At 43.3% G+C, this 26741-nt stretch overlaps 1 protein-coding gene across 1 annotated transcript in view; it reads left to right on the top strand.

Annotated features, from left to right (window-relative positions):
• Window positions 1–20242, top strand: part of PTPRG (protein tyrosine phosphatase, receptor type, G) — a gene marked incomplete at its 5' end in the record, with an annotated part of 318517 nt that extends 298275 nt beyond the window's left edge. Inside the window, 15 exon segments of the mRNA XM_009883627.1 lie at window positions 2716–2812; window positions 4696–4778; window positions 5006–5140; window positions 5373–5469; window positions 5472–5516; window positions 5923–6085; window positions 7127–7262; window positions 7603–7749; window positions 9588–9681; window positions 10966–11042; window positions 11471–11599; window positions 13908–14054; window positions 14868–15010; window positions 18111–18246; window positions 18980–20242. Coding sequence (XP_009881929.1) covers window positions 2716–2812; window positions 4696–4778; window positions 5006–5140; window positions 5373–5469; window positions 5472–5516; window positions 5923–6085; window positions 7127–7262; window positions 7603–7749; window positions 9588–9681; window positions 10966–11042; window positions 11471–11599; window positions 13908–14054; window positions 14868–15010; window positions 18111–18246; window positions 18980–19126 — 1776 coding nt within the window.
• Window positions 20243–26741: the final 6499 nt, after the last annotated feature.

Below are 26741 nucleotides of genomic sequence, written 5' to 3'. Positions count from 1 at the left end.
GAGAGATGAACACAGGAGGGTAAGAGAGCATGGATAACTGCCCTCTGCTCACAGCCTGATCTGTCCGCGGGGCACAGCCAAACGTTGTCAGTGGCCCACACAGAGCTGGAGGACGTCCTCAGACCCCTTCTTGGTGGACAACTTCAGTGTTCCAAAGCGTTGGTTGTGTCCTGGACTGGGGGAAGGAGGGAGGGCTGAAGTCAAAATAGCCTTTTATTGTTCTACATTGATTTTTAAAAAGACAAAAATAGTCGAGGCACATTGGCAAGGGGGAAGCTTTTCTTGAGCAGTCTCCTTTTGCTCTGCTTTTGCACTGTGCAGACATAGGAATCCACCATTATAGCAGCTTTCCAGAGTATTAAAAATCGTTTAGACGTTATGTGTTAAGAAAAGCCATTTGCAGATGATCAGCTCTCACAGCATCAGACCTTCTTTTCCCTCGCTGTGTTTTTCACCGTCTTAGCTTAATCTTGCTCTTCTATTAACTTTATATTGGCCAGCTGGGAACATGTACAGTGGAGAAAACAGTCAGCATCAACATAAAAAGGTTAATTAAAATGATTAACCTCACCAACAATTCCCTTATGGAAGAATCCTATAGAATTTAATAGAAAGTGATACATTTACTATGTAGTATTTAAACTGTCAGAGAAAATTCCTTAGCAGGGAGGTAATTCCCTATTAAATTCTATAACTTTTTAGAGTATTCTCCACAGAACCTTATTGGATTCATCTGTACTAAATTCTACAGCGTTTGGCATAAATGTTTCAATGTTAATAACTTCTGAAAAGAATTTGGTAGCGATGCAGGGATATAGGGTTTGACGTGAGGCTTTTCAGAAGCTGGGGGGTTATTTTTTAGGAGCAACCTCCAATGGTACAGTAGTGATGTTATATGATTTCTAAATGCAAAAAAAAAAAAAAAGGTAAAATGAAATTACATTAAATCAACCTAATGTGTAAGTAATGCTGCTTTTCCAGTTATGACTTAGGCTGAACTGATCCTGCCCGTTGTGTAATCACAAGTCCCTTGCTTACTGGAGCTGACAGGCAGAATTAGGGGAAGCGCACACTTTAATGTATTTTTTTATTTCTGTGATAGAAATGGAACTATGAAAATTCTATTAGGGCCAGCTGAGAGTTTTGCTTGATTCCTCTTTGTCTTTGCTCAGCTCATCTCCTTAAATGTAGTGTATTTCTCCCTATGCAGGGGAGGGGAAAAAGAGAAGCAATTGTTATTTGGGAGTGTCATGCGGATATAAAAGCTATAAAATGTTTGAGGTTTTAGTATACTTTGCACTTTTAAAATGTAAATGCTGGGGAAGATATCAAAATTGCTATGCAAGTCCTTTGTGAAATGTCTGCATAATGCTGAACTCTGTTACATCTGCTGTTTGTATAGCATTTCTCTTGATAATTTTTCTCTGTCACTTAGCTCGTGATCTTTGTAGCAGCTGTGAGCTCCTAATGACTTTCCCTCTTAGGCAGGTTCTATACTGTTATTTTTAAAGCCTGAAGTACAAAGTAATTTGGCACTTCCCCACATATCCTTGGGGAAAATTGATTCTGTTTGGTGTGATTTCTGGGACTTGCGAAAGATTTGAATAAATATAGTTTCTTCCACAACTTTGTAAACTCCAAACATTGATGTATTTTTCAAAAATGTGTTTTTAAACTAAGAACGTTTATGCTAGTGATAAAAAGGGGTTTAGCTTTTTCGGGAAGATTGTGGTTAAATAGATACCAAAAAAAAAATAATCTTGGAGGTGGTATCACACATGAGTTTTAGTGATTCAGTTTGCAAGACAGCCTCTGAAGTGTGTAACTCACTAGGACACTCTGGCCAAGGGGAATAGCTGCTTTTCTCTAGGGTCGGAGAAAAGACCTACCATTGCCCCATTTTGATAGCTCTGTATTCTGTTGTTGGACAGTGTCAGTAAGGGGTAGGTCAAGAACTAAAAAAAATCAATGGGAATTAGGTATCTAACCTACAGCCTCAACAAGACAGCAATCTGCATCTCTAGCTTCGTGAACACCTTGGCGAGCCTGGCCTCTTTCTGCTTTGTAAATGTATATATATGTGGATACAACCTTTTATCTTTTTCACTATATCGTGGGCTGTTAATCAGTGTCCAAGCAGTGGTATTTAAAGCTCTCGCTGTTATCTTCAGAGATCTATTTTATTTATATTTTATAAAAGGCATCTCTCTGCAGAGGACTAACAAAAGGTCAGTGCCAAACTTAAATGTCAGAAACCCTGTTCTGAGAGGTTATAAGCAGATCAGTTGTCCAACGGTCAAAGGCTTCTGTTGAAGTGGGGTTTGAGTGTAGTTTCTTACGCTGCTGTGGCCGCTCTTGCCTTTGAGGGACTCTCTCTTCCCTTCCCAAGAGAGGGCAGAGTGAGGCATCACAGGAGATGCAGTCCAGAAGAGGGATGGACTGCTGGTCAGAGGGGACAGTCAGCCCTTAGGGTGCCTGAAGTGCATCTGTCACCACGTCTGTGTAGAGGAGCACAACCGCACACCAAGGGGCAGCTCACACGGCTCGGTTTGAGCAGACCATGTCATACAGGACAATACTGAAGGACTCTGTGTTCAATCCAGCGCTTAAGATACTGATATTTTAAGCATGGTTGCTGTAAGCTGTTGCAAAAGGAGATAAAGCTTAAATTTTTTGGACTGACGCATTTTCCATTCAAATAATTTTTACGCCTAGGAAGTGCAGCGCTGTACGGCCGACATGAACATCACTGCAGAGCATTCCAACCACCCCGACAACAAGCACAAGAACAGATACATCAACATCCTCGCCTGTAAGTAAGCACAGTGAGTCAACCCACACGGGCACGCTCCTGTCACCCTGTGTCTGTGTGTCACCAGAAAAGGCACGTGGCTTTGAGTTACATTATTGCACAGTAATTAATAAACATGTACAAGCGTCCGTTTCCGACCCTCCAACGGGGCAAATAACAAAGTTGGTTGGCCTTGGTTGTTATAGCAATAAGTATAAGCAAGGTCCTCTCTGCATACCACGCCTGGGCATCAGCTATAAACATAGGTCTTATCACCCTGAGAGAGTGAACATTGTCTGCACAATGTGCTGTTAATTTCAGTTGTTAGAGAGGCCCAGCTAAGAAGCGAAGTTACTGACCAAAAATTGGTTCTGTTTTACCTCAAACCAGGACATAAAGGCAGTGAACGTTGTGACTTCTTTGGGGCCGGGATTCCACTCTAGCTTTTGCTTTAAAATATTTTGCAGCTGATGTTCCAAGTGTCGTTCTAGAAGTATCACTTTGGTATGAAATTTTGTGGAGGAATAACTGGGATATTGATGATCAGAGCTCTTCTGCCCACTAATGTCTGAAAACTGGCCTAAGGGAAGCGCGTGGTGGAGCAAAGAGTTTTACTGATGATGCCTGGGATTCCCTTATAATCCCAAAGGTGCTAAATCTTACAGAATGTATCTGCTGTATTTCAAACTGCTTCAGCTGTGTGTATGACTTGGACAAACAGTGATCTTTGTAGCACGGTGCAGGCTTTGCCTGTATTCCTCTGAGAACTGCAAATCTGGACTCTGCTCTAGAATGCAAATTATTGCAGGTCTGGGATGGAAATGCGGTAACTTTTCCCATATCATTCTCTGATGTAGAATGAATGGCAGATACAGCAGTCACTGGGGTTTAGGAACAAAGATAGAGAGCTGCTGATAAAAAGTTCACAATGTTCATAAATGTTGCAATAAATCTTGAATGTTTTTGATGGCACAGGAAGGAAATGTGTGTATCTAACAAATTCTCAGAAGTAATCAAGGTGCTGGCTCCAGAGCTGTAAAAGACTTGCTGTGTGGCCCCGGGCAAGGGGATTCATTGTGGTTGTCCCATCTCTGATTGTAGACATAGATGTCTGATCCCTCTAGGCACAGAGGGAGAAGTACCATTGGAGGAGAATTGGAGCAGGCACTCCAGTCCTCCAGATCGCCCCTGGAGGAACCTCTCTCTCTATTGGGGCTAAAGGAAGGCAACTGAAACCAGATTCTTCATGCTTAAAATTACCCAACATGTCTCATCTCTGCGTGTGTTGGAAGCGCCACCCAGCCCAGTGCTGCTGCCTACGAGCAGGAGGAGGACTGCAATTTTTTTCTGATTTAAGCCAGAAGTCAAGCATTTGGGTGGAACAAAAGGGGGAGCTAAAGAGCATGACCTCTTGGTGTGATGAGGATGGTGAAGGAGTGGGGACATTCACTCAGCTCCAGAGCCAGTAGAGCTGTCTGAGCCCAGCACCAAGTGGAGGATAACGAGCTCAGACACGGAGCCAAGCGAAGGCAGCTTTGCTGCCTGCGAGAGCTGAGCCGGCATCCCCCCGTGGTGTTCCACAGCCCTGTGGGGTGTCCTGGCTGTTTGAATCGCCCTACACTGTGTGATGGGGATGATCCCAGAGATGGTGCCTCTGAGGCTCCAGTGTTCTTTAAAGAGAAGCTGTCCCAGCACGAACCACGTACTTTAAGGGATGTGAAGCCTGAGGACCTGCTACCATGAACAGATGACCAAGAACAGATACTTCCACCTCCCCCTCCAGACCAATCTAAGGCCAATTTTTTTTGTGTATTAATAAGGGCTACTCCAATACCCAGAAAATGTTTACCTGCAGTTCTGCACTATGTTTGCTTAATGCTTCTCTGCTGTTTTTTATCCTGCAGATGATCACAGCAGGGTGAAGCTAAGGCCTTTACCAGGAAAAGATTCTAAGCACAGTGACTACATTAATGCGAATTATGTTGATGTAAGTTGTTTAAATTGTTTTTTCTTCTTTAACTCTGAATCATTCCACAAGGAAGAAGTGTTGCCACTTGTGAAGTGGTCGTGTTTTCCAAGTGCACCTGATAATTTTGCTACAAATGCCTCGCTATTCTGAATGAGAAAGGCACCTTTCTTTGTTACCTTTAAAATATTAATACGTCTGCCATGATATTGCTTTCATCTCACTTAGCATTATGGTTTTCTTTGAAGGGTTACAACAAAGCAAAAGCCTACATTGCTACCCAGGGACCTTTAAAGTCTACCTTTGAAGATTTCTGGAGGATGATTTGGGAACAAAATACTGGAATCATTGTCATGATCACAAACCTTGTTGAAAAAGGAAGAGTAAGAGATTTTCTAGTTTATTAGCAGTTGCTCCTTACCACCTCCCCAAATCACATGAGCAGAATTTGGTTTTAAAGGGTTTGGGATGATATATGTTGATGTATAATAATAACTAACATAACAAAGGGATACGTAGCTACCCACAATTTTACTTTTTTAAAATGCTCTAAACACAAATGTAAAGAAGCAGCTCAAACCCTCAGCCAGCTCACCCAACTATGTCTTTGTTCAGAGAAAATGCGATCAGTACTGGCCGTCGGAGAACAGCGAGGAGTATGGCAACATAATCGTCACGCTGAAGAGCACAAACGTTCACGCCTGCTACACTGTGCGCCGCTTCACAGTCAGGAACACAAAGATGAAAAAGGTGAGTAAAGCCTTCACCGTTCTCCTGCAGATGCCTTCTGGTTTGTGTAGGATGCAAGGCACCCAGGAGCAAAACTCAGCATTTGCATCGGCAACTTGAAGTAGCAGGTGGATGGGAAGTAAGTAAACAAAGCTGGGATTAGAAGGAACCTGGTGAAAGGTTTAGCCTGTAGTTCTTTTTCTCAAGTTCACTGCTGCTTTGGTGTCACAGTTATTGCTGTTATTACCTGTTTCCACACATATTTTTCCTTGAACTCTGTCTCCACCTAGCAGGAGGCAGAGCTGCAGAAGATTTCTTCCGTTAGACTCCAGCACTTTTCAGCTGAGCAAGCCAGTAGGATTGAGGATCTTCCCATGCTCCTCTTCCCTAATCGTTCTCTTCTTTCTGCACACGCTTTGCACGCAGGGTCAGAAGGGAAACCCCAAAGGGCGGCAGAACGAGAGAACGGTTATTCAGTATCACTACACTCAGTGGCCCGACATGGGTGTGCCGGAGTACGCTCTGCCCGTGCTAACCTTCGTTAGGAGATCCTCCGCAGCCAGAACCCCGGACATGGGACCAGTGGTGGTGCACTGCAGGTATGATGGGTGTGAGGAACTACTTCATGGCAAGCATACCTAGTGCACGGCATGTGCTCTTACCTGCCAGCTAAGACGAACGCCGTACGTTATGAACAGAGAAGGAGTGTGCCATCCCCATGGAGCGCAGGGAGACACGAGCTTGCTTTGCCTACATCTTCAGACAGCTCCAACGCAAAAGCTTCCCAGTTGCATTAGCAAAACCCTGTGCCACGATGCTGAGCTGCTGAGCTTTGCACTGATGTGGTTGTGCTGTTCCTTGTTCAAAGCCTGTTTGTAGGCTGCCAGTTCAGGGCAGGGCAGGATCACCTCTGCTGGCAACCAGCCCTGTGAATACACGGACACCTGGGCATGCAGTTGCTACTGAAGCACACTCACATTCGCCAGCGCTTGCGGTCAAGAGAGGATTTCCCTGAAATGAGTTTAAGGGACGTGGTCTTCATCACTGTGTGTGAGGGGGCTGTACAGCACCCTAGTGAAGAGGAGCAGATAGTGGGGGTTAGACCATCTTCCTGAGCAGAAACTGTGAAGCTCTGAACAGTTCCCCTCTGCTCCCTCTGTGTTGGGTCCAGGAGCATCCCCATCCCCCTCAAGGAGTCCTGCCTCCGCAGGATTAGTCCCCTCTTACACCTTGCCCTAGTGCTGGTACCACTTGCATTTCCAGAGCAGGATTACAGCTCCACTGTGAAGCTTAAGCCTTACCTCAAGGCTGAAGCCGACCAGGGCAGACCCACAGCCTGGAGCAACCTTGGTGGTCCAAGAGAGCAGCAGTTTGGCATAGGGTGGATCTCTGTATGGCTTCTTCTAGCCAACACCAGTAACAAAAGCAGTGGAGACAGGACAGCCAAGTGTCATATCATGAAATATACACCTGGTAAAATTCCCAGAAAAAAACAGAATATTTTGTTTAGAAACTTTCACGGTTGGGGTTAGCATGGAAATAAAACTGTGAACGGGAATATTTGCTTGTTCTGTTCTGCTGTTGTGAACATTTACTTCGGTCCAGCTGCGTTACATGGGTTTCTCTTATGTCTTCTCTAGTGCTGGTGTTGGCAGAACTGGTACCTACATTGTGATAGACAGTATGCTGCAACAGATAAAAGACAAAAGCACAGTTAATGTCCTGGGTTTCCTGAAACATATCAGGACACAGCGCAACTACCTCGTCCAGACAGAGGTAAAGAATGCAGTTGGGTTGAATTTAAAGCCATGTTCATTTTTTTCTTGTAATCAAAAAGAAAATGGATTTTTCAGTTACATCCCTGTAAAAATTGAATATCTCACTAGGCGCTTTTTGCACTGGAATGTCTCTCTTTTTCTAGACCAGAAACTTCAGATTTTGCTTTTGACTTATTCAGAGTTGTACGTGCTATACAGAATGTTTATTCTGGATTTGGCAGTGTTTGCATGGGTGGCTTGTTTTGCACACCCTTTCCTTTGCTGTGCTCTACCCCTCGGTTAAAGCCAGCTGTTTAGTTTATTCCAAGCGCCTACGTGACATGCTGTTATTTTTCTAGGAGCAGTACATTTTTATTCATGATGCCTTGTTGGAAGCCATCCTTGGGAAGGAGACTGAAGTATCTGCAAACCAGCTGCATAGTTATGTTAACAGCATCCTCATACCTGGCATAGGAGGAAAGACACGACTAGAAAAACAGTTCAAGGTAAGACTTATCACTGCCATCCAGAGGGACTTAATTTCCCTCCTCTCTTTCGTACGGTCTGTCTTCACTGTCAGTTGTCATAGATAAGGAACCAAACCAGAACACTTGATTAGCACAGCACAGCATCTTGGGAAGTTCACTCCTCAACAGTCTCGGCTGCACTGCTGGAAATCAGCGCTAGCACTCTCGAAGTCAGAGGTGGTAAGAGGGACACGGACACTGGTTTGCACTGTGCTGCTGGTGTCCCTGTCCCCAAGGGGACTTGGATGTTCCCGAGTCTGTGGTTAGCTTGGCTGGAAGTCTTTCTCCAAACTGTGGCTATCATGCACATATATGGAGGAAGGCATGAGATGAGGTTCTTAGCACCACCTACTATTTCAGCATTGTAGATAAAGAATTAAAAATGTTTTAAGACCAGAAAACACAATATACCTTTCTCATTGATAATAACTATGCTTGTTGCTTTTCCCTGCTATGTCATGGCCACTTTCATCCTGGCCAAAGTACATTTTTTGGCCCAGATCTGCTATTTAAAACCAAAGATTTTCTGATTGCATTTTATTTGAATGCATTTGAACATATTCTGTGAGACTATGTATCATAAGAAAATTATACGTGACATCTGTTTTCACAGCTAAACTCACTCAGTTAGTAACTACCTAAGGAACTGAAACTGTTAAATTAGACCAGGTGCTAAGCTATTCAAAAAATGAACAGGCTCTTCTCTGAATTCACTTGTAGAAATCTCAGTACTTCTCCATCAGTCAAGACATTCCAGATGCTTAATTACTAAATTAAAGAAACAAGCGCAAGCGCACGCACAGGCACACAAAATGCAGCAGGGAAAAAAAAGATTTCTTATTTTAAAAAAAAACGTTGCGCTTTTGCAAACAATGCTGAATTATATGTATAAAGATGTTTTCGGATGACTTGTGGCAAAATTTCAAAAACTTAAGTGCCATTTTCAGGAATTACTTTCTCTGCCAATGTTGCACAGGTATTTAGAAACCCCATAACTTCTAATGGGGCTTACGCCAGTACATAGATGAGTTGAGTGCTATCTTGTTTAGAGTGCATTTGAAACTGGGACGTGACCAGCAGCAATTATTAAATCTTTCTCTCATTTCTGCTGCTACCACAGAGCCAGCAGAAAATAACTTGTGCTCGTGCCCTGGTACTGTAATTAAATTCAACCATCTTAGAGTAAAATGACACTGAGTAGAGTGGCTAATGCAGGAGACAAAAAGGCCACCTTCACCCTCTTTGCTGTGGTAGAGTTTCCCCATATGGGGAATATTCAAATACAAATCTGCCTCCCTGACTTTTCTTTGTGCCTCATAAGCAGCCCAGAATGAACTTGGCAGACCACAGAATGTAACCCATGGCCTCAGATCTCAGATACCAGCGTGGTGGGTTCCCCAAAGGCCTGGCAGAAAAATACATTCTGCAGGAATAATCTGGCTTTTATTTTAAAGAAAACATAAAAGATTTGTTGTTGTTTTATTTTGCTAGCTTTTCTTCCTTGAGACCCGCTTCTGACTGAACATATCTGCAAGTCTTTGAAATATATTCTCAAAGATAACTAAATGTAGCGTTCTGTGAAAATACATTTTGATGGAACTTCATTTTCAGGGTGTTTCGAAGCTGAGAGCTGCAGAGATCTTTTTATCCATTAAACACGTTGTGTGAAAAGGACGATTTTCATTGGCATCTTGAGTACTTTACACAAGTTTAACAATGCAGTTTATTCTTCTACTGATGCATCTTCGCAGGAGTTGGCAAAGAAACCCCCTCTCTTCATTTAGAGCGCTGTGACTTACTACTTTATTCTCTTTCAGCTGGTTACACAGTGTAATGCAAAATACGTGGAATGCTTCAGTGCTCAGAAAGACTGCAACAAAGAGAAGAACAGGAACTCATCAGTCGTGCCGTGTAAGATCACATCTTCGGTTTGATTACTGCCTAGCATAACTTTTTGTACTGAATTCTCGCGGTGTTATGCATGAAAAGGCATAGCCACTAGGAAGGAGAAATGTAATCTTTTGTTCAGACCAAGCTGTCTTGTCTTTCAGAATTACCCTGATGAAACTGAACAAAAGAAAATAGTTACAGTGTCAGCCAGATATACCGTCCAAGTGAAATGTTAATTTGATGTGCTTAAGAATTTGCATAATTAGGTAGGGGATATATCTATGGAATACTGAGAGAATTACTTTGATACCGCTCCCAGCTCAGGTGAGATCCCCCAGTGTGATTGGCACAAGTTGTTTGTAATTCAGCTACTACACTCAATCTCTGTGTGTGAGCCTTCCCTAGATTTGAGGGTATTTAGTGCCCAGGGACACAGTTTCACAGTCATTGATATGGAATCTGTGCCTGGTTGCCAAGCGGTATGAATTTGCACCAGACCAAGCACGGGCACAATGTCATTCCCATCACATTACCCGGAGTACAGGACATACAGGACAGGTGACAGCCAAGCTAGCACAAAGTAATAATGGCATAGATACAGTCCATCGTGAAGTTTGTTAATAAAAAGGGAACTCATCAGGGTATATCTTAAAACCAAATGTGAATGGGGCAGAAATAGTCTGTACAACTTTTCACTGTGTCACATAGCTGCAGTGATTTCAGCGTGGCGCTTGGGACCTGTCAGTTGGTTTGAGGATGTTGTTGAACCCAACCCTCGAACACGGGGGAGCTCAGATCTGCTGAAGAACACGCACACACGCTTCTGGGTGGTTACCCAGAGGGAAAGGGTTTGTCTCTGGAGGTTCTCTCACCCTCCAGCTGGGAGGAGTGAGTGATGGTAGAGCTACGGAGTGGTAGAGAAAACAAAATAAATCGGCTGGGTTTGTGTGCTGCTGGAGACAAATGGAACACTACAGTCACGAATTACCTGAAATCCCCTGTTATCACTGCATATACTGTTATTTGGCAATTCAGCCTGCTGTGAAAATCTTTGCTATAGTAAAATTTGATTCTTGAAATTACTTTGTCCTTGTGGGAATATTGTGCAACATTCCCTTTTATATCCTGTGTTAGCAGGCAATGCTTTAACGCGGTTAAAGTGCTGGCCTGCTCCTGTGGGAGATGGGAGCTGAACACTGTTTGGTTTGTTAACGTCTGAGAAATTCTTACTTTCTGCATTGTGCCATGACCAGACTTTGATCTTTTTTCTTTTTTTTTTTCTCTCTGTTTTTTTTAATCTTATAGCTGAGCGTGCTAGAGTGGGCTTGGCACCGCTGCCTGGAATGAAGGGAACAGATTACATTAATGCCTCTTATATCATGGTGAGGAAGCCAACACCTAATTACAAAGTAAAATCAATTCTAAGGTGCTAAATACCAGATGCCTATAATTGTCTTAATTCTGTATGTAATGGCTGTGCATTAACAGATGAGATTTTAACACCTTCCCCATAATGTAAAGCTATTAACTGTATTTTATTAAAGATTGTTGCCTAAAAAAATTAAATACAAGATGCATTTAGATGGAATGTGTATTTCCATGAGATACCGTCAAATAAATACTGGGATTTAGAGTAAATGAAAACAACAGGGACTCTGCAGAGTGGAAATGGAGTTATAAAATTATAGTCTGTGTGAAAATATTGTGGAATAAAATGAAATAAGGTCATTATGTGTCCCCAAAGATGAAATTAATGCTTTAAAAGTATTGAAGGTGGTAAGTAACTGTGTGGTTTGTTTTGCTGCAAAAGGGCTACTACAGGAGTAACGAGTTCATCATAACCCAACATCCGCTGCCACATACGACTAAAGATTTCTGGCGAATGATCTGGGATCACAACGCACAGATCATCGTCATGCTGCCGGACAACCAGAGCCTGGTGAGTCAAAGGCGTCCCCCCCTGCGCGGTACCGCAGTCACTGCGCCCCGCTGTGCACCGGCGCAGCCTCGCTTAGTTACATGCTGTGGCTGTTCTCCAATTGAAAGCAAAGCCAATTTTTGGGCCACTGCCTCAAACTTTGCCATAAGCGTGTTACAAAAAGACACGTTCTGAGATGTTGGGCATGGGTTTTGGTTTTTTTCTTGCTCTCCCCTTCTGCTCTCGCCCCTGGGAAAGACACCCTGAGCTGGGTGGACCACAGGGCTCACAGGCAGCACGCCAGTGATGACGACCTCTGCGAAGCTCCCGAGGGCTGCCTGGCTGGCAGGGGGCAAAGCACTGAGGTTACTGGGTGGGCAGGGACACGGGTAAAGACTCGGAGAGGAGCAGAAATACGAAGCAGGGATGGTTGGATAGTTGCTTGTTTGCCCGGGGACTTAAGGCTCAGGCCATGGAAGACTACGTCTGTGCAAGGTTACAAATGCTATTTTTGATGGAAGTAAAAAGCAAACATGTATGTTAATTTAAGTGGAAATAATGAGACAGACAGAGAGAGAGAGAACAAGGAGGCACAGGTGAAGTGCTAATCGCTACTTCCAGATTTACTAGCGCGTCTCAAGAGGGCGCGTTGAAAAGGATTAAGAACTAAACGGTTCGTTTTTTCATGCACGCATCACTGAGGTGAAGAGACGATTGTAGCTGAGAGTGGAAGAGAAACCACCTTCATTACAGCAGGAAAATAGCAGTCATGAGGGGCTACTAAAGAGGCAGCAGTCGATACGCGTCCTGTGCGTGGCGTGCTGAAAGGGATTGCAGGCACTGCAAGGCCAAGAGCATTCAGAGAAATCCGATCGAATCAGAAAGCACTAATGAAATGAAAGCATGTCAGGTGGAAATGAAGAGGCTGATCTTGTCTCTACAAGTACATGAAATAGCTCTGCAGAACAATAGTGATTAAAGGGTAAGGGAGGAACGCTGGACACGGCCACGTCCTTTGCAAGGACGCCTGGTCCCTGCCTTCACCTTCACCGTTCCCAGGGTGGAGGTTGGCCATCAGGGCGATAGCATCCGTGCATCGGCTGAGCGTTCGGTGTGGGCTGTTGGCTGGCGAGGAGGGGTGGCACAGGGCTGAGACCGCGTAAAGGTGCTGAATGTCTAATGCCAAAGGGTGAGATGATAATGCATGCTACTGCTGCATGAGGACAGGTCAGTTCCCAGGTGTTCAGCCATGTTATACTGCTTGCTGGTGTCTCTGCACGCTGAGGGCAGAATTTTCAAAGCACTCAGAGGACTTGGGACCCTAAGTCCAGTTTTTAGAATAAACATTTAAGGCCCAAATCTCAAGAGTATCTTGCACATCATGTGCATGAAGACTCCAGGCCCACAAAACTAAATCTGGGTTTAGAGACGTGCCCATGGGCACGGCAGCTTCGTAGCTCTTTTTTTCTCATGAGTAAAACCCAGGTTGTTCAGCAGTGCATGCTGCCAGAGTAGCTTCTGTGCTTACACTCCAGGGATAGTAGACCTCTGAAGCCAGGGGGGGAAACAAGCTTTGCATGTATGTGGTTACAGAGCTTAATTTTCTTTCTCTGCAGTGAATTAGGAATGCACAGTTATTTTTTAAAGAACAGCTTTGACAGTATGACACCTGCACCTTGTCAGTTAGGCTACTTCAGCACTGAGCTGCTTCTACCATTCATAGCCTCAGTGAGATTTTATAGTGTCCCTTCAGCAGAGGAGTTTTGCTGGAGAAATTGCATTAAGTTAAGCCAGTGTTTTTTTCAAGGCTAAGAGTATTTGGGTTTCTTCCTTCCTCCTCAATCCCCCCCTCACTCCTAAAAATTCAAGCCCTACGTGAGTATCCATCAGTCTTCTACCTAGACCTGATCCACAGACTCTGAGTTTTGGATTAGACCACAATAAACACTAATTAAAAATAATAAGCAATTAATTTTTAAATGTCAATGAGTTTTTTCTAAACAGCTATCTGACTTTCATGGAAAACTGTGTAGGCAGGAGGTAATAAAGCCCGGGATACAATACAAAGGTTAAGTACGAGTGAGCCAAGATAACCATTTCCCTATGAAACCAATTAAAAAGCAGACGTTACCTGTTTGGACACACGAAGGAAGGATCTGGCAGGCTTACTGCCTACTGTAATAGTAAATTTGGTTTAGACAGAAATGGTTTTTAAAGGTCAGATCCTGATCATCTCTATTTATCAAACCTATTTTTTGATCCACTGGATTTTTTGGTCACACACAAGGTATCTGAAAGGCTGCAATAGTGTGTTGTTTCATTCCTCCAGGCAGAAGATGAGTTTGTGTACTGGCCAAGTCGTGAGGAATCCATGAACTGTGAGGCCTTTACTGTGACCCTTATCAGCAAAGACAGACTGTGCCTCTCTAACGAAGAGCAAATTATCATCCATGACTTTATCCTTGAAGCTACCCAGGTAAAATAAAACTCCAAATGTAGGTCTTGGCTTTTCACCAAAATGTTACTGATGTCATTTAAATATGGAAGAAGGAGAGTTCAGAAACAGTTTTGAAAAGGATTTACTTGTAAATGCGTGTGCATGCATGTTGCTCACAGGGGGAATGTATTCTCGTTGGCTCCTTCTCCCTCTCATATCTTCTACTTCCAGGTAGATTCATCTAGCTACTGAGACCGTAGTATTAATTATTTGACTTATTTGAAAGTGAAGACATTAGTTTTTCATTTTGAAATCACACAAGTAGATTGAATTATTCTTTGTAAAGTATGCCAAGGTTTATTGTCCTATTTCTGCTTATAAAATTCAGCATTTTTAGTTTAATTGTTTGGGTGGGGGGGTGTCTTAATTAAGGGGTTTTACTTATGCAGATTTCTTTTGAGCTGTAAACCTGCCTGTAGTTTGCTGTCAGGATTGCAGCTGGGTTTTGCTGCAAAACATTAGTTTGCAAGCCCTTTTGAATTTGAATTCCTTGGTTCCTCTTCTCTTGTTTGACTTTTGAGCTATGAGGGCTCTGAGAGAAGGTTTAAATGGATATAAGCCCTGAAGTCAAATACAAAATCTTTTATCCATTCAACATTTTGTTAAAGTTGCATTATTTTATCACTGTTACAGAGATACTACAGCTGTGTGTCTGTCATCTTCTTTATATATAAACTGTTTGGAAGAAGAAGGTATCTCTTCAGTTTGTAGTGAGGCTCTTCCCTCTTTCTACCTGGAATGGACAGATGTGGAACTAAAGCAGCTAATGCCCAGGCTGGTTTTTTGTTGCAGGATGACTACGTTCTGGAAGTCCGCCACTTTCAGTGTCCTAAATGGCCAAACCCAGACGCTCCCATAAGCAGTACCTTTGAACTGATCAACGTAATCAAGGAAGAGGCCTTAACAAGGGATGGCCCCACCATAGTTCATGATGAGTATGTCATCTCTTTTCTTCCATTTGTGTGCAGGTTGTACAAGGAGTTACTCGGCTACAGGACAGTTGTTAGGACTGATGTCCATTCTTGCATGGAGCAGATGGGGCTTAGTGGTCTGGGGAACAGGATCAGAATATTTAAACTTCCAGGGATGAGGTTTTAGTTGGCATCGGAGGCCAAATATGTTTTACTTAACATCAATTTTATGTCGGTCATAATCTTAGGTGGACTTAGAAAGCGAGGCTGTGTTTGCTTTGTAAGCATTTTGGGTTCTTCTGCACCTGGAAGTATCCCAAATAAATCCTACAACCTGTTTCAGAACCCTGCAGAGTTTAGATAAGGCTCTAAGCAGCCCAATATGGGCTTATGGAAACCAGTTTCAAAACAGCCCTGAGCTCCTGTCTAACAGCTCAGGTTTAATGTGCCATGTAAGACATGCACATGTGCCTCAGGATGAGCAGCAGAAGTATCTTGTGACAAAGGGCCCAGGTTTTATGAGAACAGATTTCTTTTTCCTCCTCCTGTTTCCCCAAAAACACTCCAAAGGGCCCTTATGGTGTCAAGTGGGAAGGAGGGATGGAGGGATCCTGCGAACGCAGGGCCAGCATGGCCCAACACTTGTCTCTTTTGTAGTGCAGTGGTGAGCATTGTCTGGCCAGGTCCACGTGAATGCCCAAATGTACAGGGTGCTAAATACTGCATCGCATATTATAACTTTGCACACATTATGGAACTGCAAAGTACTGTTATAGTGAAGCTGGAGCCTTGGTGTAACAGGATCTCTTTGGAGGGACTCTTTCCTGGCAGGCAGAGCACTTCCCGGAGTCATTCTGCCTTTAAAATCCCAAGGAAGCCCAGTTTCTGACACTGCTTGAATTACCTTAGAGCAAACATCAAGCCAGCATAAACGACTGCTATACCTGCAACGCCCCTGCGCTCGAGTCCGTTAGACTTGTCATTGCTACAAAGCAGAATTAGTGGGAAAGTCTTGAAATCTTCACCTTTCGTGCAAAAACGTTATTACCATACTGTGGGATTTGAGTGGTCAGATCAGCCTTTGTGCTGGTGTGCGACTGCACGCTGGTATCTGCCGTTGCTGAAAGAGCTTTCGCTTCACACCGGTGTGTTGCCGCTGCAACAGGTTTTTCCCAACAGACTCCTGCAAATGGTGCCTTGGGCTGCAGCAAGTAGTTTTTCTCCCACCGTCTCCCGCCTTGCTAATGCACAGTGTAAGCTCTGTTGCCTTTTGCCAGCACTGATTAATTCCAGGCTAGGTTTAATATTCATGCTTTGGGTAGTCTGAAGTGAGGTTTTGCTACTCTTGCAGTATTTAAGATTATGTTTTACAAAATTAGAACCATTATTGATTTGGGCATTTCATGCTAGACCCAAAAAAAAAAATAAATCAAAATCGCGTTCCTAACAGTGCTGAGTCATTCTTTCTGTAAATTGCTTTTTTGGTTTATTTGTCATATTCAATGATTTTATTTTTATGCCTAATACATAATGTGGATTCTGCTTTTCATTGGAGCCTAAGCAAATGTAGCTGAAAATGAAAATTTCCCTTTACTACATGCAACAACTATATCACATAATCCACTAATAATTACAACTGCAGATTAATTCCAAATATATGAATTTGCAGATACTAAGTGCATGTGGTATTTAGGAAGTACGTTGTGGGATGAACTTGATAACAACATTTCGAAGTTCAGAAATTTCAACGTGAGACAGTTGTCAAGACTTTTAAATATAACTGCCCATATGTAGGCAACTAGATAAAGATTTGCTGCATAATTTTCGGAGAGAAAAGCCTTCAGATTCAGCTGGAGGTTATCAGCCCAAGTGAAAATGAGCCCATTAGAGCCTCAGAGGCATTTAGTTGTGTCCCATCAAGCATTGACCACTTTGTCCACTATCCCTGTAGACGATCAGTCCCAGCCATCCCTATAGTTCTGCAGAAGCTCTGCTTCTTCCATAGACTTTTCATCAAATATAGCAGATCTATTGTGATCTGATTTCTGCTTCCCATTTCTAGGCAAATTGAGTTTGCAAAAATCATACGAAATTAAGTCAGCATATGTCTTGATTTCCACAGGAATGCTGTAAAAAATCCTAGCGGTAATCTTATGATACCAGATGGCTTTGCAGTACTTGCCAATTATTTAAGTTTTCACCTACAGCTCTCCAAACAGTTTAGAGAGCCAGTCAGCGCCAGTGTCCCCTTTTACAGGTTGGGGACATTTAGACACAGACTTTCTCAAAGTCACAGAGCAAACCCATAGCAAAGCCAGGGCAGAATTTCAGTCTCCTGAGTGCTGATAGAGCAGAGGACAGTTGAGGCTCCTCAGAAGGAGTTATGAGCCCCTGTTGCGTAGGATCCTCTATCCCGTGCCCCACAACTGCACTCATGATTCAAGTGTAGCCACAGATTTAGCAGCAGTAAGATTTCTACCTGACCAGGATCTCAAGGACACAGTGATTCGTGCTCCTGACGAATAACTGTTGCTCAGGTTCTTACTAAATGACAGCACAGCTCAACTCTTCAGAATCCGTAATGTCTCTTGGGTGCCCAACTCAGGGATGTTGCCTTTTGCCGATGAATCAGACCTAAGGAACACTTTGCGATGTGCCCCATTTACTTGTGAGCATCTCATATCCCTGTTAGCTTTATATAATTGTCAGATGTGGAGGAAGAGGCAAAGTCTCATTTCTTTCTAATCGTTTATGTTTTGCTTGAGTTCCCACTAATGAATTTAAAATACGCTCAGCTATAATGCAGGTGCTTTCGGTACATGTGGCATGCGAGAACCGATTTCAGTGTCATGCTCTTCAGGCTGGGTATTTTTAAATGGCTCTCGTTCTGCCGCTGATACAGTTCTTTGTATTGAATACTGCAGATACTCTGAGATGACTGGTGTACTGTCAAATTTCTTCTATAAATTAAAAAGACTAAAAATTAGCCAGTATAAAACAAGCGTTTAATAGATACAAAGATAAATGACAGTAATCAAATAAGACTACACCAACATTTTCATGTCTCTGTGTCGGTGCCCAGGTGCGTTTCTGAGTATGTTATCATTTTGACGTGGTTTTTCAGGTACGGAGCTGTGTCAGCAGGAACGCTATGTGCCCTTACCACTCTGTCCCAGCAGCTGGAGAATGAAAATGCTGTCGATGTTTTCCAGGTGGCAAAGATGATAAATCTTATGCGGCCTGGAGTATTTACAGACATTGTAAGTCTTTAAATGGAATATAAATGGATAGTTTGCAAGGTTTTCATCTGAGACCAAAAGCATGAACTAAAACACACATTGCGTATGTTGTCAAGCCCTGCTGCATCTTCTACCAAGCAGAATTTGCACTTGGGCTTTTCTTTTGGTATGATTGTCATTTTTTAGTAAACCTCAAACCCACAGCGTAAGGCTCTGATTTGCAGTTGAGCTGATTTCTCATACAGCTGGGGGGCCCCTGTACGGGCAGCCCCAGCAGAGAAGGACCTTCCAGCTTGTCGCCCTGCCGGCCCCGTAAGTTAAGCTCTGCTATTTCAACCTGGCACGTTGTGATCTGAAAGGGTGCAGCAGGGCAGGTAGAGCCGCAGGGAGATAAAGCTTCCCCAGAGGAGCTCTTCGCTTGGTGTGCAGCCCGAGCAGCACCCCTGCCTCGGTGTGCGCGGCTCTGCCGGGACGAGGGAGCAACCCGGGGCTGAGCTGTGGGCTCAGGTATTGTCCTGCCCTCCTGGAGAGCTTAATAATATATCAGGAATAATGTAACCTACCCCAAAGTGGCATGTTTGGTTGATGAGGTTAAACTAGCATAACAGAGGTAATTGGTCTCTAAGTCTTTTTCTTTGTGATATGTATGCGTCTTGTAATGAATATCGATGACCTTCACTGGAAAAGCCAAATTGAAGTGCCACTCGCTTATGTACACTGAAGGGATTGAAGTAACTTCTCTTTTCTTTTCCAGGAACAGTACCAGTTTCTTTATAAGGCAATGCTAAGCTTGGTCAGCACTAAGGAAAATGGAAACGGTCCCATGACACTGGACAAAAATGGTGCTGTGATGGCCAGTGATGAATCTGATCCCGCAGAAAGCATGGAGTCTCTTGTCTAATTGGAAACCTGAAAAGGCACTTAATTTGTAGAACTTCTGAAGACTGAGTGAACTTTTTTGAGGCCTTTTTTGCCAGACTCTAGGTTATACAATAACCCAATTACTTTTTTACACTGATAAAAGTTTTGATATTTATTTTTTGCCATTTTATGTCTTAATGGTATCCTACTGAGCATTTGCACCTCTGTTTATTTCACACAGTGAAACGCAATTTTATCTAGTTTGCACTATATGATCAGTGTTACTGCCTATAATACTCTAATACAAGACAAGCCCTGATGTGACATTCCATGACAACACACGTACGCTTTTTCTGTTTTGTTTAAATGCAGTGAAGTTTTGCTAACTACAGTGACCCTCGAATCTTAAATCTTGAATGCTAGGCCAGATGGATTCTTTCTACAACAGATACTGTACCCCTTCATACCATATTTATTATTTTAATGATCATGTCACAGTTTTGGTAACGGTATTCTGCATTCCAGTGGAGTGGATGAGCAGCGTTCATCCTTTCTTGACAAAACGTGGCAGGTGATTATTAGCTACAGTGAAGGTGTAACAGCCTTGTGGAGCTGAAACCATTTTTTCTGTATTGTTTCAAATTGCTGTTTTGTACACTTACAGGCCTAAGACTTGCTTCACATGGAATACATAAATTACATACAATATAATTATAAATCAGATGCAATTCATATGCGGGGAGCAGCGATAGGTTTCCAATTTGCAATTTCAAAGTTTCCCCATGTATTCAGAAAAACGTCAATTTTAGTTTATAACCAGCCCTATGATGGGAAAGTATTTTGGTTTTATTCTCATCAGAGCCAATACAGTGAGAAATCTACTACAACCCAAAATCAGACCTGTTTGCAGATATATTGAAGGTAGCAATATTTTACATTACTAAGCTATTCAATATTTTAAACACATTAATTTCCTTACTATTTCTTGAATATGACCTCACACCTAATGGTATGTTACATGATGACAGGCGTTTCTTAATTTCATAACTGTTAGATGCCATTTTTACAGGTGTGTAATTTTCATACTTTAGTGCTAAAACATAAAGTACTGATCCATATTTACTGGTGAAGCAAACTAATAAAAAAACTACCTATAAATTTACATTCTCCCTCTTTTTTTTTTGCCAGACTAATTCTTTAGCACAAACCCAGCTTATTGTGTTTTCCCTCCCACACCAATAAAACCGTTTCCCCCAGATTATATAAATAATTGAATTGCTGTTTGGAGCATTTAAGTATACATCCTCACTGGCTCCTTTTTCTTTTGTATTTGGTCGCAATTCAACAAGGTCTATCCCTATTTAACAAAAGAAGTAAGCACATACTTACTTAATTCTCCTGACAATTAGAGCTAATCGTGTCCTTCATAGCTTGGCTGAGTAGGGAGAGGTTACGGAATGTGCCCTGGAAAGGAAATATGTCGTTTCAACCATCCTGACATTTGGTATACAGTTAAAGGCACTATCCCTTGCATACAGCATTAATTTCTTTACTTTTGAATTTCAATTGCACAAAACATGCATTGTAATTTTTCAGGACTTGTCAAAAAGTTACAGCATATTTTTTCATTTAAATGTAAACCTATTAATTTCTGCCAGTCTATTCTTGCTGAAATATAGACATTTGGCAAGGTTCTGTGCATTTTCACATGCAAGGAAGCTGAAAGCAAACTGCTGAAAATTATATTGAGAGTAGGTATTTTGGTTCAGAGCCTCACGAGGTACAAACTGATACGGCCTCACTGGGAGCAGAGGAGCTATGCAAACTGCTATGTGCTAACATCTGGCCTTTTATTTTTAATAAGGGAAAGATTTCCTAGTATGGATACACTTGATTAATTCAACACCAAAGTATTCAAGAATTCATCAGCAACCTTTTACACAGTCACCTTCTACTTCTCCGTTTGTTGAATCCCTCTATACAGGTGATCCAAATAACTGCTAATGCCAAACAGTACAATATATCCATGGTTTCAATAAGGAAATCCCATGGCCAGTCCAAATAAAAAAAATGTGCAAAATGTTTCAAACGATTGCTTTGTAGTTTGCATCCCCTTTGCACTGGGACAAGCCAGCACGGAGGAGGGAGTCAGTTAACGTCTGGTAGGAGTTAAGACTGGTTCTCCAGCCACTACACCCCAATAACAAGAATTGTTTCAGTAAGTTTTTCAAGTACTGCTGCCTGCAAGGGCTGGAAGGCTTTGCCAAGTGGTCTGCTGGCCAGTGTCCATCCGCATTAGAGGTTGGGGAGCCCCCATGCAAGTGATTCTGGCCCCAGGCGATTCCAGCTGGTGGCACAAAGGGACTCTGATGAGTTGGATCAGTTCACTCTGAAGTATTTAAGTTCCTGGGAAGGTGTAGGGAGAAGTTAAGAATTCAAACCCTGACAAGAACTTAGTGACACAAAGATTACTGCAGGCATCAAGAGGGCTGGATTTGTTCAGTACTTTCAGCTGATTACTTTTCATTTCAGTGGCATGATGGAAGATAACTGTGGTTCGTGACATGCTGCCTGAATATCCTTGGTTTAATCCCTTACCTTCTCTCAAGTTTTAAAATTCAATGAAAGGCGGCTGTGGGGGTTGAACGTTGGTAGATGCTTTGGAAATCTATGCATTTGCATTGGCATTTTCCCACACCTGAAATACTTGCTTGGGGTTTAATCCATGGGGAAATAATTTACACTGATGTTCTATGAGTTCTCCATGGATTTTTTCTTCGGGAGGCTCAAGCTGTGTGTTAAGTGCTGTGCTGACAGTCAGATAGCCGATGTAGATCGTAGCGATGCATTAGGCTTGAAGTGGATGAAGCTAGGAATTGCTTGTGAAGGTCAGGATTAAGAGCGCGGAAGAGCCAAATCTATCCCGCTGTACGCAGCTGCAGTTCTGCTCTCTTACATGGATTTGCACCCTCTCCCTGGGGCTGAGCCAGACGGGCAGAAGGAGCAAGTATGTGTTCAGAGATGTGTGCTCGTAGAGATGCTCTCGTGAGTCTCTCTGGCCGAAGTCCTGCTCTTTGCATCGCAACCTTGCTTTGCCACGCCAGCCACCCCCCCTCGCGCTGTAACCACTTTTTGGTGTTTGGTTGGGATGTTTTTCAAGCATCACAAGTTGCCAGACAATGTGCAGGCCTGCAAGTTAAAAGAACCTGAGTATATTGCATGGCTATAAAATGTGGTCCTCAGCACCAGCCCTGAGAAATGAGGAAATAAAGGACTGAAGTACACGTGCATGTGTGTGTCTACATTTAGAAAATATTCTTTTCTCCATGTCTTACATGCGTACTGCGCCCGCAGACCATGTGAAAGACGTGAAAGACTTCTGTGCGTTGAGCCCGTAAGAGCAGCCAAGCTTTCCAAGAGGGAATGCTTGGAAAGCCACTGGGTCATCTTAACATCTAAAATGGGTGACAGTCTCAGCTGAATGCCCCATCCCACAAACACTCCTGTCCGGGAACTTGGCATCGGTAGGCAGGTGTGGGAGAGCCAGTCGGAGTGCTCAGGCGCGCAGGCTAAGCACCGACTCTTCTGCAGGACCAAGGTCTAAAGAACATTCACTTTGAACAGCATTTGTCCTTAGTATTCCACAGTGTCTGTTTCCAAATATTAATTTAGGGACAGGAAAAAGAAAAATCCGAAACCCTTAAACTACTTCTTGTGCGTGACTGTTTCTGTACTGTGGGTCTGTTCTAGGTTAGTGGAATCATATACGGGATCTGCAAAATTTTAGTTGTTTTTCCGGTTTCTGACTGCTTGAATTGCTTGAACCCAGAGTGATACATTGGAACATTAGGAGAAGAATCTTTATGACACAGCACAACTGCCTTCTTATTAATCTTTTTTTAAGCTGATGTATTTTATTTAAAAGCTAAAAAATATAGATATCGATTCTACCAAAGATACATACTACTAATTCTCAGCAAAATAAAAACCAACTTAATTAAAAAAAAATTAAAACGTAGTTGTCTTAAAGATTTAGCAGTCTTTCTCAAATTCATGTCTTTTGACATCAGATCTTGTGTTCTGAAGTGGTGCCAGTGAATTTTTATATGAAGGGAAAATGCCTATTTGTTAATCCACTGCATTGCTTTTCTTCTTGTTCTATTTCTTTTTTTTTTTTACAGACGTAATTCAACTCTTATTGTTACCCCTTTGCTCTTCTTCTCTTTGTTGCCATTCTAACAATGTGAACTACATTGGCTTTACTTATTAAAGGAGAAGGAATGCAAAAATAAAGAGAAGGAACTGTAATGAAGAGATTTGGCCTCTACTTTGTCTTAGCTGTTAAACTGTTTTTAGTGTTTTTGTTAACTATTTGCAAAGGGAAGCATTTTCTACAGAGGATAATTAATTTCAAGAAAAATGTCTTGAGTTTTAAGAATAAACATGTCTCCAAAAGAGGAGATAGTCAATTTTATACAATGTCACAACTCTCCAACATTTGGGGTAGTGACTCTTTTTGTTTTGTTAGAACATTTGAAACTAGCAAGCAGCCATTGTTTCTAAAAACCGAAGCATTCACGTGTACTCCTATTTTCTTTTCCTTCATTTTTAAGATAGCAAAGTCATTAAAACTGTAAATATTTTGTTGCTTGGATAAGCATCTTCTGGGAACTTTGTATCTATGGTATATAATCATAGAATTTTATATTTTCATATAAAGCTAATTTTTTTCTAGTTTCACCTCCTTCCTAGTTCTGTGGTGGCTATGTGAATACATACCTTCTGTGTATCGAGGTAGTGAGACACCATCATCACACTCCAAAAAAGATTTCCACACGTGTCATTTCTTTGGGGCAGTGATTGTGAAAGTTGGATTTATTTTTTTTTATTCCATTGTCAGTGTGTGCAATAGGAATTAGACTTAGCCAGTCACTGGATACGTTTGTCTCATTGATCCATTCAGAAAAAAAAAAAAAATGTGGTGTTTGGTTTTGGGAGAGGGTGGGAGGGAGTATTTTGAGGGAGAATTTTTGTTCATTTTGTTTTGGTTTTTGTTTGGGGGGTTTTTGTAACTTGAAGAATCTTCTTTTTGTTATGTTAAAACTATATCAAATCATTCTATTATAGTGTTATTTAATATGTAAATTGTATTGCTATACATAAAATAAAGTATGGTTTTTGATGTATTTACAGACTTCTTCCTTATTTGCATCAAATACACATACAGAACAGATGCGCGAGTCAGTATTTCATTGTCCCAGACGTGCAGGAAGAATGATGAGATCTAAGGCCTGCTTTAATTAGATCTCAAATTTCCAAGCAGTACTCAGCTGGGAACTGTCTCTCAGTCACTTGACAGTGGAGATCACCGTTCCTTTCTTATTTGTCTCCAACTATTAGAGAGCTGCCGGTAACCCCCTTCCCTCTCCAGCACTGGGCCTCCCCAGACTGTTGTGACCCATCCAGATCTCTTTCAGAAGGGGAACCCTCTCCATTCAGAATGGGACCCCAGAGCCTGAGCTTCATTGCCAGCTCCTTTGGGTGCTCCCTTCCTTAGGGCTGATCCTGGTTTATCAGCAAATGTCTGGCTGGAGGAACAGGGGCTTCCACCAAGTCCCTGTCGCCTGATTCACTGCGATAACCTGCATCTACTCACTGCTCAACTAACCCCAGAGCAGTGGTAGAAAAAGCAGAAGTACTCATCCCCATCTCAGGCAGACTGGGAGGGAGGGACAGATGTTCCAAATCCTAGAGATGAAGCAGCAAATATTCCCCGTGGAGCGCATTAGTCGTCATACCTCCCCGCTGCATCCGAGCCAAGAGCTGTCATTGAAACGGGCACGCGTTACACCAGCGATGCTCGGTGTTGCGCAACAAAACCTCGACAGCTCCGCATACTGCCCCCCGTGCTGATGCTGCACTGAGTGCTTGTGTTGCTTTTTTTTGTTGTTGTTCCTGTGGGAAAACCGCTTGGGTTTGTGGAAACATTCTCATTCAGATCCGCTGCCAGCAGCGAGCCGCGGAGGCACACCTGCCTGCAGTGCGGGCAGGGCGGCTGCCAGGGCTGCCGGAGCCGTCAGAAACACGGCAGCACGCAGCCTCCACAGTGGGACCGGGGCCGTACTTACATCACCGCCCTGCACATGGACAAACATCAATAACTGAAATTGCTTGTTGCCACAAAATTGCTGGTTAAAAATCAATACACTAGATGTCTGCCTTCTCTCACATTACTGCAATCTCTACCTGTAAGGTCCACGTCCTGGTTGACTGGGCGAAAGAGGGAGCCTGGGACACGAGATGGGGCCCATGACTAGTTGACACCGCGGTGTGAGCACCACAGCCTGCTGTCTCCTGCAATGCCCCTGACTTCGTAACACGCTTCCTCCAGCCCTTGTTCCAGAGCACTGCCTCGTGTTGCATCCCGGTAACAGCCCAACGCTGTCCCACAGGCATGTTCCACCTGCCTTGCTGCTCAGGGAGCCAAGGTGGCAGAGCAGGGAGCTGCTTCCCGGCCTGACCTGGGGATGCTACAGCAGCAAGAAAAGCCCAGTGTCCTCTGCACGGCTTTCAGGCCAGGAGCAGGCAGCTGGGGCTGGGCACCTGGGGAAGGCTCCTCTGCCCAGCTTGACTGCCATATCTCCATGGAGAAGACAGCAGCCCCTGCACACACAGGTAGGTGGGTACATAGCACTTCATAACAGTATGAGAAAGCTGCTTAAATACCACTTCACGGAATCATAGAATGGTTTGGGTTGGAAGGGACCTTTAAATGTCATCTAGTCCAACCTCTCCTGCAATGAGCAGGGACATCTTCAACTAGGTCAGGTTGCTCAGAGCCCCGTCCAACCTGGCCTTGAATGTTTCCAGGGATGGGGCATCCACCACCTCTCTGGGCAACGTGGGCCAGTGTTTCACCACCCTCATTGTAAAAAACTTATTCTTTATATCTAATCTAAATCTACGCTCTTTTAGTTTAAAACCATGACCCCTTGTCTGGGAAGTGCCTGAAAGGTGGAGCTGATGGTGAGCTGAAGGTGAGCTGAACAGGAATCAACACCACTTACTGCAAGAGAAAGACCAACGCCGGCCTGGCCGGGCTACCCGGGGACCAGGTAAGGAAGCCCTCCTGTCCTACTCACAGCAGCTTTAAAACTGTATCTTGAAGGGAGGGAGAACCGCACAGGCAAAAAAGTGAAACCCCACTGAAGACAGGCAAAAGGAGAGCAACAGGAATGGTCAGTGATCTGGAAACCCTCTGAGCAAGGACAGGATGAACTGGGATGTTGCCTAGTGAAATGGTGGCCAGGGTGGCCTGGGAGAGGCAGGGGTGGAGGAGAGGCTGTGGGGCTTCTCTCCTGGTCTGTAAAACACCACTCCTGAAGGAAGGGTGTAATCTCCCGACATCTCTGGTAGATATGGTAAGAAGCAGAGCTTGAACAGCCAAAAGGAAGGTAGGGGTTGGGCAGTGGGGACATTGCCTGGGACAGTAAGGCAACAAATATTTGTCTGCAGCAGCTACAGAAATCAGGACGCTCCAAGGCAGCCCCTTAAATGAAAACCAGAAATTTTCATTAGATAGCAGCAGCTCTGAGGTGGGGCCCCCACCCTGCTGCTGGCCAGATCACTGTGTGAGCGTACAAAACACGGGGCAG

This window comes from Charadrius vociferus, unplaced genomic scaffold, assembly GCF_000708025.1.
Source record: "Charadrius vociferus isolate BGI_N301 unplaced genomic scaffold, ASM70802v2 scaffold324, whole genome shotgun sequence".
NCBI classification, from domain to species: domain Eukaryota; kingdom Metazoa; phylum Chordata; class Aves; order Charadriiformes; family Charadriidae; genus Charadrius; species Charadrius vociferus.
This window is presented reverse-complemented; position numbering and strand designations above follow the sequence as displayed.